Raw genomic sequence first — 12955 nt, 5'->3', positions numbered from 1 at the left:
CGCGGCGGGGCTGTGAGCGGTCCGGCGCCACAAGCAAGGAGCAGCGAGGCGGGTACAGAACAAGGGGGACAGACCTGATTTTAATTCAAGTTCAAGTCAAGGGGTGTGGGGTGTTTTAGGCGGTGTCGACACCTCGGGAATCTCCAACGAGAAGTACAGGGGGAATGGGGAGCCAGGTCCAGGAAATCGTGATGCACCTCCAGGAGGAGGAGAGGGCGAGCATCCTCATCGGGGCTGCACCGAGCCCACCTCGGGCTGTGCGGCGCCTCCTGGCTCAGCACACACACACACGGGGCAGAAAACAATATTTTTTTCCACCCTTCTGCCCCTGGGGACAGCCGGGGACATCCTCAGCCTCCCCCCAGCCCGGCAGCAGGTTATCTCTGCGCGAACTTAGAGCCGAGCGAGGCAACGCAGAGCGGGACGAGGCGGTGGTGGGAGAGCAGTAACACTTTGGGATGAGGGCATGTTTACGGGGCACGGGGCAAGGCAGTTCGATCCCAAGTGCTGCAGGGGTCAGGGGATGTGCTGATCCTCTGCCATCCCGGCCCCCAGCCCCGCTATGCCGGGGGGTCCTGGCCCCAATCCCGCTCTCCTCGCAGTGGTCCGGGAGCTGGGCACTGCTGCCGGAGCAGGGAGGGTTGTTAATACTCATATAACTTCTGTCTATAAAGTACAATAGAATATAACAATTATATTTATAACCATTTTTTTTTCCAAAATACTAAATAGATGCTATAAAAACCTGTAACTAATTGTGCTATAAACTGCAGGCTACAGGGTTATAACAAACAATGTATTGGTTTAGTCGCTGACATGTGCACGTCGGAGCACTGTATAAATGCTTTATTAGTAGCATTTACCAAGGAGTTTCCTTCTCAAACAATTTGGAGGGGTAAAGCTAGCGAGAGACCGATAACGTGGGCTGATAAATCCTGGTGAGATGGGTCTGGGCCGGCGGCGCTGCGCGGTGGGTTTGCCGTGAAGGTGAGGGATGGAGGATGGGAGCTGCTCTCCCCCAGCCCTTGGCCCTGTGCGTCCTCCCATCGACTTTTCTGTGTGTTTTTTCCTTATTTTGTTTGGGGTACGAGGATGGGGTTTTGGTTCCTGAAGAAGCTGCTGGGGGCAGCAGGGATGGAGCAGGGACTGATGGTGGGGATGGAGCAGGGATGCCGGGGCCGAGGGGTGGCCGGGATGCGAGGCCAGGCTGAATGCAGTGGGCTAGAGCTCAGTGGGAAGGACTCTGAATAGCGAGTGTTACCGGGATAACAGCAGTTCTCCTGGGAAATGGAGCCTGTCGGTGGGGAAGAGGCAGCGGGCTTTCGGTGTTGCCTGATTCACAGCATCCCCGTGTCACACAGCGACAAAGCCCAGACCCCTGCGCCCCTCGGACCCGGCACCATTTACGAGCTCGGGCTGCACTTTGCCTCCCGGGCTCCAGGACAAGCTGCAGATGAGCTGGCAGTCCGGAGTGGAAACAAGCCGAAAGATTAATTTATAAAAAAATAAAATAAATAAATAAAGAAAAATAAAGAGGGTCTCATTTTCCCATTAGGAATTAAGAAAAAAAGGTGGAAATGCAACTCCAGCTCCCTATTGCTTTGGAGGCTGCCTTTGTGCGGGCACCGTCTCCGTCTCGGATGGATGGATGGATGCGAGCTTTCCCTAGGAAAAGCCCCCGCAGGGGTTGAATCCACCTGGAAGCGCCGCCTGCCTAGCCAGGAACCCCTGCCTTTTGGGTCTGGGTGCTGAGCTTTGGGTCGGGGTGCTGAGCTGTGCCCAGCGTTCGATGGCAGCAGCTTTGCTGCAAACCCGGGGGTGGGCGAAGCCTCTGCGGGGCTGGTGCACATGGGGAGGACGAGGCTTAAGGAAAGGGAGCTGGTGGGGGTGGGAATAGCACTTTTTGGGGCAGGGGAACTGAATCAGGCTGCCCAGGTTGGGCACAGAGCAGCAAGAGCCCACGGAGGCGACCAGCTTGGGCCGGGGCGGCGCAGGAACGCAGCGATCAGCCCTGATGTGGGAATTTGAGGCCGGTGGGACCGCGGGGCTCTCCCCGAGCGGCTCCTTCGTGCGGAGAAGCAAGGATCCAGCCGAGGTCCTCCCTCACCCCTCACCTCTGGGCAGCACGGCCGCCCACCTGGCCCAGCCTGACCCGACCCGCCGGCGGCCACCGCATCGCCCTGCCCGGCCCCGTGCCGGGCGCGCCGTGTCCCCAAGTGTCACCGCAGGGGAAGCAACACCCGGGGTGCCTCCGGCACAGCTCCCAGCGGAGCATCACCCCGGCAGGGCTGGGGGTCCTGCGGGGACACGGCCCGGGGGGGGTCCGTCGGGGTCGGGGGGGCTCACATGATGGTGCATCGGTTCCTGCGCAGGGCGCCCTGGAAGCGGATGGTGGTGTGGACGTGCTTGCAGCGGGCGCAGCCCACGCTCTTCAGGAGCTCGCTGAAGAGCAGCAGGATGTGCCAGTTGTACTTGGCCGAGCACTCGATGTAGCCGCACTTCCACGTCTTCTTCACCAGGTTGGAGACGTTCCAGCGCGGGATCACCCGGCCCCGCTGCAGGTCCCGCTTGTTGCCCACGATGATGATGGGCGTCTCCGACGTGCCGATGACCCTGGGACGGGAGGGCGGTGAGGGAGGGCAGAGCCATAGAGCCACAACCCAGCCCCATCCCCACCCAGTACCTGGGCACACCAAGCTGCATGCCACCTCCCGTCCTGTCCCCTTGTCCCTCTCCGTGACCACCAAGGGGGCCCCGTGTCACCCCAAGGTGCTTTCCCCAGCAATATCTGCACTGGGATGTAAGGGGCCCTGTAAGGGGTTGTAGGATCCCGTCCCCACCTCCATATCGCCCCGCTCTTGGCATGCCCCCGCCGGCGAACAGCCCCTACCTCGTTTCCAGGATCTGCTGGCGGATGGTTTTGATGTACTCGAAGCTGTCAAAGCAACAGATGTCATAGACCAGGATGTAGGCATGGACGCTCCGGAGCCCCCTGCAACACACGTCCGCCCACTCCTGCAAGGTGCAGAGAGGGATCAATCCTGGCGTGCCCCGGGGGATGCCCCGCACTGCCTGGGGGCCGGACGCGTTTGTAGGGGGAAAGCCGTTTGTAGGATCTGGCCCCTCGGCACTTTGCAGGTGTGTAGGGTCCTGGCCAGGAGCGTTTCACCACACATTTCCCCAGCCCCAAAGCACAGCACCCATCGCTGCTCTGCCCCCCATCCCTGTGACACCTCTGTCTCCCCTCTTTGGCGTCTCCCCCCGAGATCGCGTATCCCCCGATCAACCCGGAGGAAGGATAACGAGATTTGTCAGCCCCAGTTCCTCTCCAGAGCGAGGATTAAAGCCTAACTATGCACTGCCACCCGGGGGCAGCTTGACTGGAGCTGGGTGAAGGGGGCTGAAAGCCTGGGTGTTAACATCTTTCGCCCCCTCCCCCAGAGCTGCTCGTTGGGCTGTTTAGGAGTGGTGGATCCCAGGTTTGGGGCAGGGGAGGCTGCAGGGTCACAGGCCAGCAGCTCGGCAGCACGGCAGCACCGCAGGTGGCAGCAGGAAGGTGACGCCGAAGGGGACCTGGGGACAGGAGAGGAGCAGCAGCTCCTCAGGAGTGGGGTCTGCTGAGGGCGAGGCCAGGACCTGGGACAGCCAAAATTCGGAGCTGTAAGGCATATGCTCCAAAAGCCTTGGGTTTCCAGGAACAACACGAGCTTTTTGCATGACACAGGAGCGAACATCCACCCCGCTCTCAGCCCCTTTCCTACACCAGCACTCGCTCGCCCAGGCCAGCTCGCCCCAAAGGCCAGCCTCCTGCGGACGCCAGTAACCGGCCCCAAAGCACAGCGTCCCCAGTGGAGCCTGTCCCTGGTTCCCAGTGGATCCCACGCTGTGGATCCCAGTGGATCCCCAGCACAGCCCCGCTGCGGGATGAAGCCATCCCCCCCGAGGTGTGCATGGGGTTATGTTCGGGCTGTGCTCAGGCAGCAGTGACACGGGGTCACAGCACGTGCAGGCAGCTCCACAGGGATCCCTCCTGAGGTTCAGCTGGAAAGGAGAGAAGCGCACGGAGGAGAAAAGGCACCAATGCTACCCGAGCAAAGCCCGTGCCCACGCTGAATCATCCCCTTCTGAGTTTATGATCTCTGGGAACAAGGCTAAATGAGACCTAGGACCGGAGGAAATCACGGAAAGTTTCACGGGGCAGTTTGGTCCTTGTGCAGACCCCAGCAGCCAGAGCAGAGCACGGGGGGGAGCTGGGAGCGCCCCGACCCCTGCTCAGGTCCCTGGGGAGGAGACGATGCTCCCGGCCCTGTTACCAGAGGGAGGAGGGCAGGTACAGCGCCGGTGTCTCGGGTTACTCTGAGCAAGCCCTGATACCTCTGGGAGATTAATAAATTACAGCTATTACGCCAGCAGGCTCGGTGCTGGGACGCAGCCTGCCGTGATGCCGTGACGCCGGGATGATTTCCCCACGTCCACGTTTGGATTCCTGGGGACGCTCGGGGCCGGAGCAGGATGTCGGGGAGCTGGGGCCGTGCTCCTCTCCCAGGCCATCTCCACGGGGAAGCTGCTCGTGGGCGAGGAGCGGAGCCCAGCGATGCTTCCAGCAGCCCCGGCCGCTGCCTGTCCCCCGCCGTGGTCCTCCCCTTCCCCTCTGGGCAGCCTCTGCCCTGGAAGCCTCCATCTGTTCCCACCGCCCGCCTCCCTTTGAGCACAGCGAGACACAGAGTTAATTGAGTATGTGAGCGTCGTCTGCCATGTCAATAAATTACCCTTTGCTATTTCGGGCCGTGTCTCTCGCTGACCTTTCGTTCCCTGCACACGCCGTTTAATTTTTAACCCCCCCCCCCATAGCGCTCCCTTCACCTCCTGCCCCGCAGCTTCGGGCAAGCGCGGAGCCCTGCAGAGCCCCCGTGACCCTGTCCCCACGGGGAGCGGGAGCAATGTAATTACGCTGATTAAAAATACAAGAGAGCCCGGCCCCAGCGGAGGCAGAGGGTTAAAATCCCCTTTTCCCCCACTGAACCCCGCAGGCAGCGGTGGTGGCAGCGGCCGCGGAGCTGGGGAGCAGCCGGCGGGGTCGGTGCTGCTGGGATCAATCCAGGCACCACTGCGGGGCCAGGGGTGAACCGGGATGGGACGGGCAGCCCGGCTTCGTCCAGCTCATCAGGGTTAAACACGAGCCCATAGAGAGGAAAATGGCCTTTCCCAAAGGGAAAAGAGGAGCAGGCTTAGAGGAACCTCAGAGATACACAGCAAAACCCCAAACCCACAACAGCAGCGGCCTTCAGGCAATGGGTGCACCGTGCTTCGGCTCTCCAGGACCCCCGGGACTTTCACCCAAGGGCTTTGGCTGCGCTCCTTGAGCCCTTTGTTGGCCCAGGACAGCAATGGGAGTGGATCCCAGTGCCCGGACCCAGCACCCAGATGGACGAGGAGACCCAGCGGAGCCACGGGCACTGCCAGAGCCAAGCTAACGGGGTGAGATCCAGCCCCTCCAGGGCTGGAAGTCAAGGTAAGTGAAAAAGCTGCAATAAAAAATAAATTAAAAAAAAAACAACAACAAAACCAACCACCTTATCCCGTCCTGCAGCGCTGAGGTCGCCATCCTCGGCTTCTAGGAAGCCAACCCCGAGCAGGGGGTGCTCGGCTCTCCCCTGGCGCCCCTACCTGCAGAGTGTTGACGGGGAAGGCGCTGATGGGGGGGAAGTCCATGATCTGCAGGTCGTGGACGTGGCCGTTCATCACGACGGCGGGCAGGTAGACGCGGCGGGCCGTGGTGGGCACGCAGACCTCGCTGAACTCGTTGTAGAGGAACTGCCGGACTATGGCGCTCTTGCCCACGCCCTGGGCTCCCAGCACGGCGATCTTGAAGGTCGCCACCATGCCGCCGCGCGCCGGCCGCTGCCCCGGTGCTGCCCCCGCGGCGCCGAGGCTGCATATTCCCGCGCAGGGGGCCTCAGCCCCATTCAGGATGCGTGTCCCCGCCGGGACAGCCCGTCACTGCAAGGCCAAGGGGAAGCGGTCAGGTACCGGGGATGCCCCGCAGACCCCAGTGTTGCTGCAGGTTGGGTTTTTTTTCCGAGCAGGATAAAGGGTTATGGCTGTCCCCTGGGAGCCGGGCTACGTCCCCAGCACGGGCACTGCGAGAGCCAAGGGTCCCCCACGAGGCTCCCATCCCGAAGAGCCAGGATTTGGGCAAGCCCTGTCCCAGGAAGGGTCTCACTTGGGTTTCCTAAAAGGCAGCAGAAGCCTGGAGCCCGGCCTGTGCCCATCGCCTCCCTCCCGCTGCACCCCAGCCGTCTCCTGCTCCTATTTTTACCACCGCTCCTCTTCTCCTTTAGGTTTCCTTTCGGCTCCTGCTCTTTCCAAAGCCCCCAGCAATCCCTGGAGCCCGCGGGAGGCACGTGCAGCCCCTTCGGCACCACAGCAAGGAAACCTCCCGGGGAGGGACCAGCGGCTCAGGGTCCCCCCGGGCCTGGCAGAGCAGGGGACGTGTCCCCTGGCACCCCTGGGGACAGTCCCCGGCAGCTCCGGTGCCGCCCCGAGCTGGGGAATCCATCTTCCCTCCGCTTGGACAGCCAGAACTGCCTCTTGCTGGGGGGGGGGATCGCTCTGTGCCTGCGAGCGACAGCTTTAATGTTTAATTTCAGGCTTTGAGCGGTTTGGCAATTAACTTGATGGAGGCTAATTTCCAAGCCAGCTGACGGGGCGAGCCCGCAAGCCGCGGGCACACGTGGCGAGGCTGGAGGGGGGCCTGGGGCAGGGCTGGGCGTGGAGGGGGCATGGGGGCAATCACCCACGCACATATACGCAGGAGCTGGGTCTGAGGGTCCCGAACACCCTCTGGCAATAGGGGTTTGATAGAAACAGCAGGGGCAATGGGATGGGTCCTGCTCTGGCCCCCATCCCTAGGAACCAGCTCGTGCTTTCTCCCGAAGCATGGATGCTTTTACCAATTCGTGCTGCTCTCGTCTGCTTTCCCTGAAAAACATCCCCAAAGCACAGGGCAGCGGTCCCCGAGCTGCCAGAAAGCAGCGGGCTCCAGCCGCCCCGTTCTCATGGGGTTCTTTGCCCCGGGGAGAGCCCGGCCCTAGACGTCCCCGCTGCGGGGTGCTGAGTGGCCCGGCTGGGCCAGCACTCGCACCGGGGCTGGGGGCCTTCGGCAGGGCCTGATCCAGCCCAGGGGCAGCGGGGAGGGTTTGTGCCCGGGGCCGGGGCCATGGCACGGGGCTGGGACCACCCCACGGGTGCTGAGTGCCTCTGGGGACCCGTGCGCCCCAGCCCCGGCCCCGGAGCGTTCCCAAGCCGTGTGCCTTGGGATGGGGGATGGGGGGGGTTCAGCCCCACCAGGGCCTTGCTCCACCAGCAGAAAGCACTGTCATGGCCAGGCCACCCCGCTGCGGGGACAGCCCCATCCCCACACCCCTTTCCCCTTCCCAGCAGCGACCCCAGCTCCCCTCTGGGGCCGGGGGCACGCAGCCGGACAGCCCCAGCCCCGCGGGACGTCGCGGGGTGCCCCAGCTGCAGAGCTGAGCGCTGCCCTGCCACCGTGCCGGGGGTCCCCACAGCCCCGTCCCCCTCCCGGCTGGCGGACGGGGAGCCACGCACGGGGAAAGCCACCCCGCAGGCCCTAGGAAGCCGCTCTGCCCCCCGAAGCACCCGGAGCTGCCCGCTGGCAGCAGCGGCGTTTGGGGCCACCGAGGGAAACTGAGGCGCGCACTGGGGACACGGCGGTGGCCGGGGGGGGATCGTGGCGAGGCCGAGCTCAGCAGCACCCCGCGGGCTGCGGGGCCGGGCTGAGACCCCCGGCTGCGGGCACGGCCCCGGGGCACCGTGACCTTGGGCACCCCAATTTGCCCCTCACCCCCGGGGGGGGGACCCAGCCAGCCCCGTCCCGCTCCCCACGGGGCCAGCATCGCCTCCCCAGCCCGAGCCCTGCAGAGGGGAGTGGGGGGGCTTTGGGGTCGCCCCCCTGGGTGCCCATATTGGGGCTGTAGGACCACAGGGGTGCCCGGTGGGGGGGGGGGGCGCAGACCCCCCCATACCCAACTAGGCGGGGGGGGGGGGAGCATCTTAGCTCCACAGCTCAACTTTACGGGGTCCCCCCACCCTGCTCCCCCCCTCCCAGCGGCAACTTTGCCCCCTCCCCATCATCACCCCCCCATTCCCTCCGTGCCCCCCCCCCCCCCCGTTACCTTGCAGCGGCGGCCCGGGCCGGCGGCGCCCCGGCGGGCGGCGGAGCCATGCGGCGAGCCCGGTGCGGGGACCGGGAGGCGGCGGGGGCTGCGGGGGGGGTACGGGGAGGGATGGGGGGGGGATAAAGGGGAAGGGGGGAGCCCGGGCTCGGCCGGGCTGGGGCTGCCGGGGGCCGGGGGGGGGGGACGCGGGAGGCGGCCGGGGCTGGAGGCTGAGCCCCGGGGTGGGGGGGGGAAGGCTGGGGATGCCCGAGCAGGGGGCTGGCAGAGGCCGGGGAGGGAGGCAGGCAGTGCCCGGAGCGCTGCGGGCTCTGCCCGGGGAGGGAAGGAGGCTGTGGCCGGGCGGGGATGCGGGGACTGCCCGCGGAGGGAGGCAGGCGGGGAAGGAGGCAGCGCCCGGCAGAGGCTGCGGGGAGTGCCCGGCCCGCTCTGCAGGGAGCCGGGAAGGGCACCGGCTTCTCCTCCCGGGGCTCTGGGGAGGTGCCGATGGGAGAAGACCCTCCCATGGCCCCCCGCAGCGCAGCTCGGGCACCCCCTCGCTGCCCGGCACCCGGCGGGGTCCCGGTGCCCTCAGCCCCCCCCCCCCCCGGCAGGACCCCGCTCGCCCCGACCCCGCCGCCCCGCTGGCTTTGGGGCCCGGCGCTTCTGGGCCCCTCCGTGTGGGCCCGGGGGCTTCTCCCAGCCCCCTGTCCCGGGGGTGCTCCCGCTTCGGCGTGGGGCGAGGCCGGATCGAGGAAGGGATGTTTCCGGAACAGAAGCTGCGTTTTTGGGACACCCCGCATCGAGTTTTTACCCGGCGGTGATGAAAGGGGAGCCTGTGGCTCCAGGCAGGGGGCCCAGGGCCCCCCCAAGGACTCCCCCCGGCTTCTCTGCTCCTCCAAGTGCCCCCCAAGCCCTGCTCCAGCTCCCCAGGACTCCAGCGAGCACCGGGACATCCCCGTGGCTCTTGGCAGAGCCCAAGCACCGGCCATGGCGCAGCCGGGCCCCCCCAAGCCTCGCTGACACCTCTTGCTGGGAAAAAAATCATCCGGAGGGGCTCATCCCCGGGGCGAGGAGGGTACCAGCACCGGCACACAGCCACAGCATCCCTCTTCCTTCCCAGGGGAAAACGGGAGGGCAGGCACAGCCCCACAGCCGGGGGGGACACGGGCAGCAGGCAAAGCCTTGGTGCTGCTCTGCGCCCCGGCTGGGCTGAGGTCGGTGCCAGGCAAAGGCAGGCAGAGCCCTTGTCTGCATCTCAACCCCGGGCTTTCAGAGATTTGGGGCTTGTTTTCCTGCAAAGCTGCCTGACGCTCGCAGCTAGGGAAACACTCGGGTGTCCCTGCGGGTTGTCACCAGCCCCAGATGCTGCTCCTCTCCCCTGGCCCCCCAGCATCGCATCCTGGCATCGCCGCAGAGCTGCGCTGAGCCCGAGACGTTTCTGGGAAAGGGCAGGGATCGCGGCTGCACATGAACTCGCCTGCACAATCTAGGCTCCAGCCTCGGGGCTATTTTTAGCAGTTCCCTCCGAGATGCTCTTCACTTGCAGCTTTATTTGTGAAATTTAATATACGGTGGCGGGGGGAAGGGAGCGGGGCTGGATCCTGGCGCGTCCCCGCCAGTGCGGAGGCTTCGCCCAGCCCCAGCCACGGGAGACTGATGTGAACCTAAAATCAGCCACCAAATTGCTCCTGTGTCCTGGCACACGGGTGGCAGCGGGGGACAAGCGAGGCTGAGGGCTCGGAGAGTGTCACAGCCTCTCCCCGTGCCGCCCCGTGGGCTTGGGGACCTGCTGCCACCCCTTACACACACACGGAGCAGGGTGCGCGAGGCCGCTGGGAGCTGCAGTGGTTTTGGGGAGCCCGCCCAGTGATTTCGGCTGGTCCCATCTCAGCCAGAGCAGCCAGGAGCAGCCGGGGAGGTTCCTGCCCCGTGGTGTGAGCCCCCTGCAGCAGCTCTGAGCCTGGGGGGCCACCCGCGTCCCCCGAGCTCTCAGCGCTGAGGACTGACGGTGCTAACGAAGCAAACCCAGTTTGCAAGGAACGGCACAGCCCAGGGTCGCCGTGTCCCCATTTGCGGGGCAGGGCACGAGTGTGCCGGTAAATCCAGAGCAGCAGCAAAGACCGAGTTCTCCCCGAGGAGCCCGTGGCAGAACTGTGGGGAGGGACAAACCCTTCCCCTCACCGTGGGACGTGACAGGGACGGTGGCAGCCCCGGGGGCTCGCAGCAGTGCGGGTTCCCACTGGGCTGAACGCTGCCCCCATCCCCAGGCGGGGCACGGTGGGCTGATACAGCCCCTGCCACCCTTGGTCCTGAGTCACTTCACCTCCACGTGCTGCTAATCCAGAGCTGGGTAGGGGCAAAGGAAAGGGCTGCTTGGCTGGAGGCAGGACCTCTCATCCTGCTTCCCGTGCTGCTGCTTTCCTGGCCCCTTCGATGGCTTCGTTTGGGGCTGGCTGCCACCGCAGAGGTTTTGCAGCCCAACCCGCCCTGCCTAAGACAGGACCAGCAACGGGCAAAACCCTCTGCAAGACACCGGCATAGGCCAAGGGCACTCCGAACGCATCAGCGACTCGCGTGGTTTTATTGTTTCTCCTGGGGAAAAGCGGGTCAGGGTAGGCACAGCCCATCTGGGGACCAGAAAGGGACGGACGGGCACATCCATCTTCCTCCCGCTCCTCCTCGGCTGCCCGTGCCGAGGTGCTGGTGCCCCCTGCACCGCATGCTGCCCTCTGAGACAGGAGGAGAGCAGCGGGCAGAGGCAGAGGAGCAGCACTGAGCACACTCGGTACCTCCTCGTGCAAGCCCCAGAAATTATTTTGGGGAGCCTCTGCTGTGTGCAGGGAGCAGGACGAGGGGCTCCCGGGGCGCACACGCGGCTGCCTCCCACCTAATTCAGCCCCAGTGGGCAGCAACTGGGGGAAGCAGACCCTGTCCCCAGCCCCACAGAGCCACACCGCAGCCACGGCTTTGTGGAAATGAGTTTATTGACACGGTCACCAGGTAAAGCCTGAAGAGCAACACAGCTACACGGCGAACAACCGAGCGAGAGGCACGGCGGGAGAGGAGGGCGAAATGCCACCGACCGAGCCCGGGCTCTGCCCTGCGGCACGGTGACACCCCCGTGCCCCAAAAGCTGGGAAGAAATTTGGCAAGAGAAAGGGGTGCCGAGCATCCCCTGCCCGCATCAAAGCTGCCCCGGCTGTTCAGCAGAGCGAGGCTGAGTTCAGTTCTGACCCTCTGCCATCTCCTGCCTGCCCTGACACAGCATCGCACTCGGTGCTGCCGGTGCTTCGTTAATTGCTCTAATAACGATTTCTGCGGTGTCCCTGCGGGCGTTGGAGCACATCACCTCCCAGCACACGCAGGCAGGGCTCGAGGGCTGGATTGCTTCAGCTCTGCCCCACTTTTTCCCTCACCAGAGCACAGGGCTGCCTACCCAGGGACACCACCTCTGCCGGGGTCCTGCAGCTCCCGTGCCCTGCTGGGGTCTCCTCCTCTCTTTATTGGGGCTGAGGGCTGGATAAATGGGGCAGTTTGGCCTCTTCCCAGCATTGGCTTCTTGGCTGCAGACAGTGCCAGAGTCCTAATGAACCACCTCCCACCATAAAGCATTTATTGACCTTGAATGTGGCAATTAAAGTGACACCAGGGGGATTGCGGTGCAGAAAAGCTTTGCTGGGGAGGCGATGGCGTCAAAGCATGCTGGGGAAGGCAAAGCTGCTCTGGGCAGTGGCTTGGTTTAAAAGCAGGACAAGCTACGGATGGAGCGAGGGCATGCAAAAGGCTTTGCTTTCACTGCTGTTGCTGCAGCACTTAGTGGTTGAGTGGCAATGTGGTGAGGCCACCGCTGTGGATGGGAAAGGGAAGCAGTCCTGGCCCTAAGGACGGGTAGGAACAGGGGGGCCAGGGCAGGGGCTGAGAGCAGGGACCCGAGCGACCTGTTACCCTGTGCCTGGGGGCACGGAGAACCAAGCCCCAGCTCCGGGAGCTACAAACTGAAGAAACGCTTCCAAGGTCTGCTCAACTTGGCAAACAGGGTGCAAACACCACCAAGCCCAAAGCGTCCCCCCACTGCGACAGCATCTGGGTTTTGGGGGACAGCACGGGAACGGGGAGAGCTGCTCAGCCCCTCAGGATGGGGCCAGCAGCAGCCAAGCCCCCCGGGTCCTGCCAGGCCCTTGTGCCTGGGGGGAAGCAGTGCTGCCGCGCTCAGGTTTACACCACCAGCCTAGGGGAGGGCCCGGGCTTCGCGCAGCGCCCGGTGAAAGCGGCACAGCTCAAGGGACGGCCGAGAAGGCAGCTCGGCTGCAGCAGGCACACAGAGAGCGAGAAGAGGAGCTGCAGGCGGTGAGGACAGACCACACCTCATGCTCTGGACAGAGCCCTTTGCTCTAAGAGCGGGCTCGTTTCCCTCATTTTGACCCTGCTGTCTCATTACAGACGTAGGGCCGCAGCTCCTCCCCGCCCAAAAAGAGCCTTGCTTCTTAAATCAGCAGATCATGAGCCAGGGAGATGGCTGGAGTGAAAACACACCACCAAGAGCAGAGCTGAGTCTGAAGAGCAAGTGTAATAAAAACCCCTTGCTTTAGGGCTGCGTCCGTCTCCACGGACCAAGCAGATGGCTCTGTTCCTAGGTCCCCGAGGCCCTTCTCACCCTGCGAGAGCCTAACAGCCCTCAGGGCTCCCAAACCTTCCTTGGAATCACTTTCCCTTTAACCCAATTACAATAAAAAAAAACCTCAAAAATGTATAAAAAATATAAAATAAAGTGCAGTGTA

The 12955-nt window shown here is 64.1% G+C and overlaps 1 protein-coding gene across 2 annotated transcripts; it reads right to left on the bottom strand.

Moving 5' to 3' along the window:
• Positions 1-53: 53 nt before the first annotated feature.
• On the bottom strand, positions 54-8317 carry RASL10B (RAS like family 10 member B). Of its 2 annotated transcripts, none has more exons than XM_080563517.1 (4): positions 8196-8317; positions 5668-6000; positions 2891-3015; positions 54-2613 (listed from the first exon to the last, which is right to left on the bottom strand). In XM_080563517.1, the coding sequence occupies exons 2-4, from the start codon at positions 5881-5883 to the stop codon at positions 2343-2345; spliced, it is 612 nt and encodes a 203-aa protein (XP_080419643.1). In that variant the 5' UTR covers positions 5884-6000; positions 8196-8317; the 3' UTR covers positions 54-2342. The 2 variants fall into 2 exon arrangements, with proteins under 2 accessions (XP_080419643.1, XP_080419644.1); XM_080563518.1 differs by having other exon boundaries at positions 2891-2935.
• Positions 8318-12955: the final 4638 nt, after the last annotated feature.

This window comes from Anser brachyrhynchus (assembly GCF_964034855.1).
Source record: "Anser brachyrhynchus genome assembly, chromosome: 20".
Taxonomy (NCBI): Eukaryota; Metazoa; Chordata; class Aves; order Anseriformes; family Anatidae; genus Anser; species Anser brachyrhynchus.
This window is presented reverse-complemented; position numbering and strand designations above follow the sequence as displayed.

What these genes read in the sequence shown, in the direction of transcription:
- RASL10B (XM_080563517.1), bottom strand. Translation starts at nt 5,883, where the DNA reads ATGGTGGCGACCTTCAAGATCGCCGTGCTGGGAGCCCAGGGCGTGGGC. An exon ending in TCCCCGTCAACACTCTGCAG is followed by an intron (nt 3,016 to 5,667) that starts GTAGGGGCGCCA and finishes TGCACCTTGCAG; the next exon opens with GAGTGGGCGGACGTGTGTTG. An exon ending in CAGCAGATCCTGGAAACGAG is followed by an intron (nt 2,614 to 2,890) that starts GTAGGGGCTGTT and finishes CTCCCGTCCCAG; the next exon opens with GGTCATCGGCACGTCGGAGA.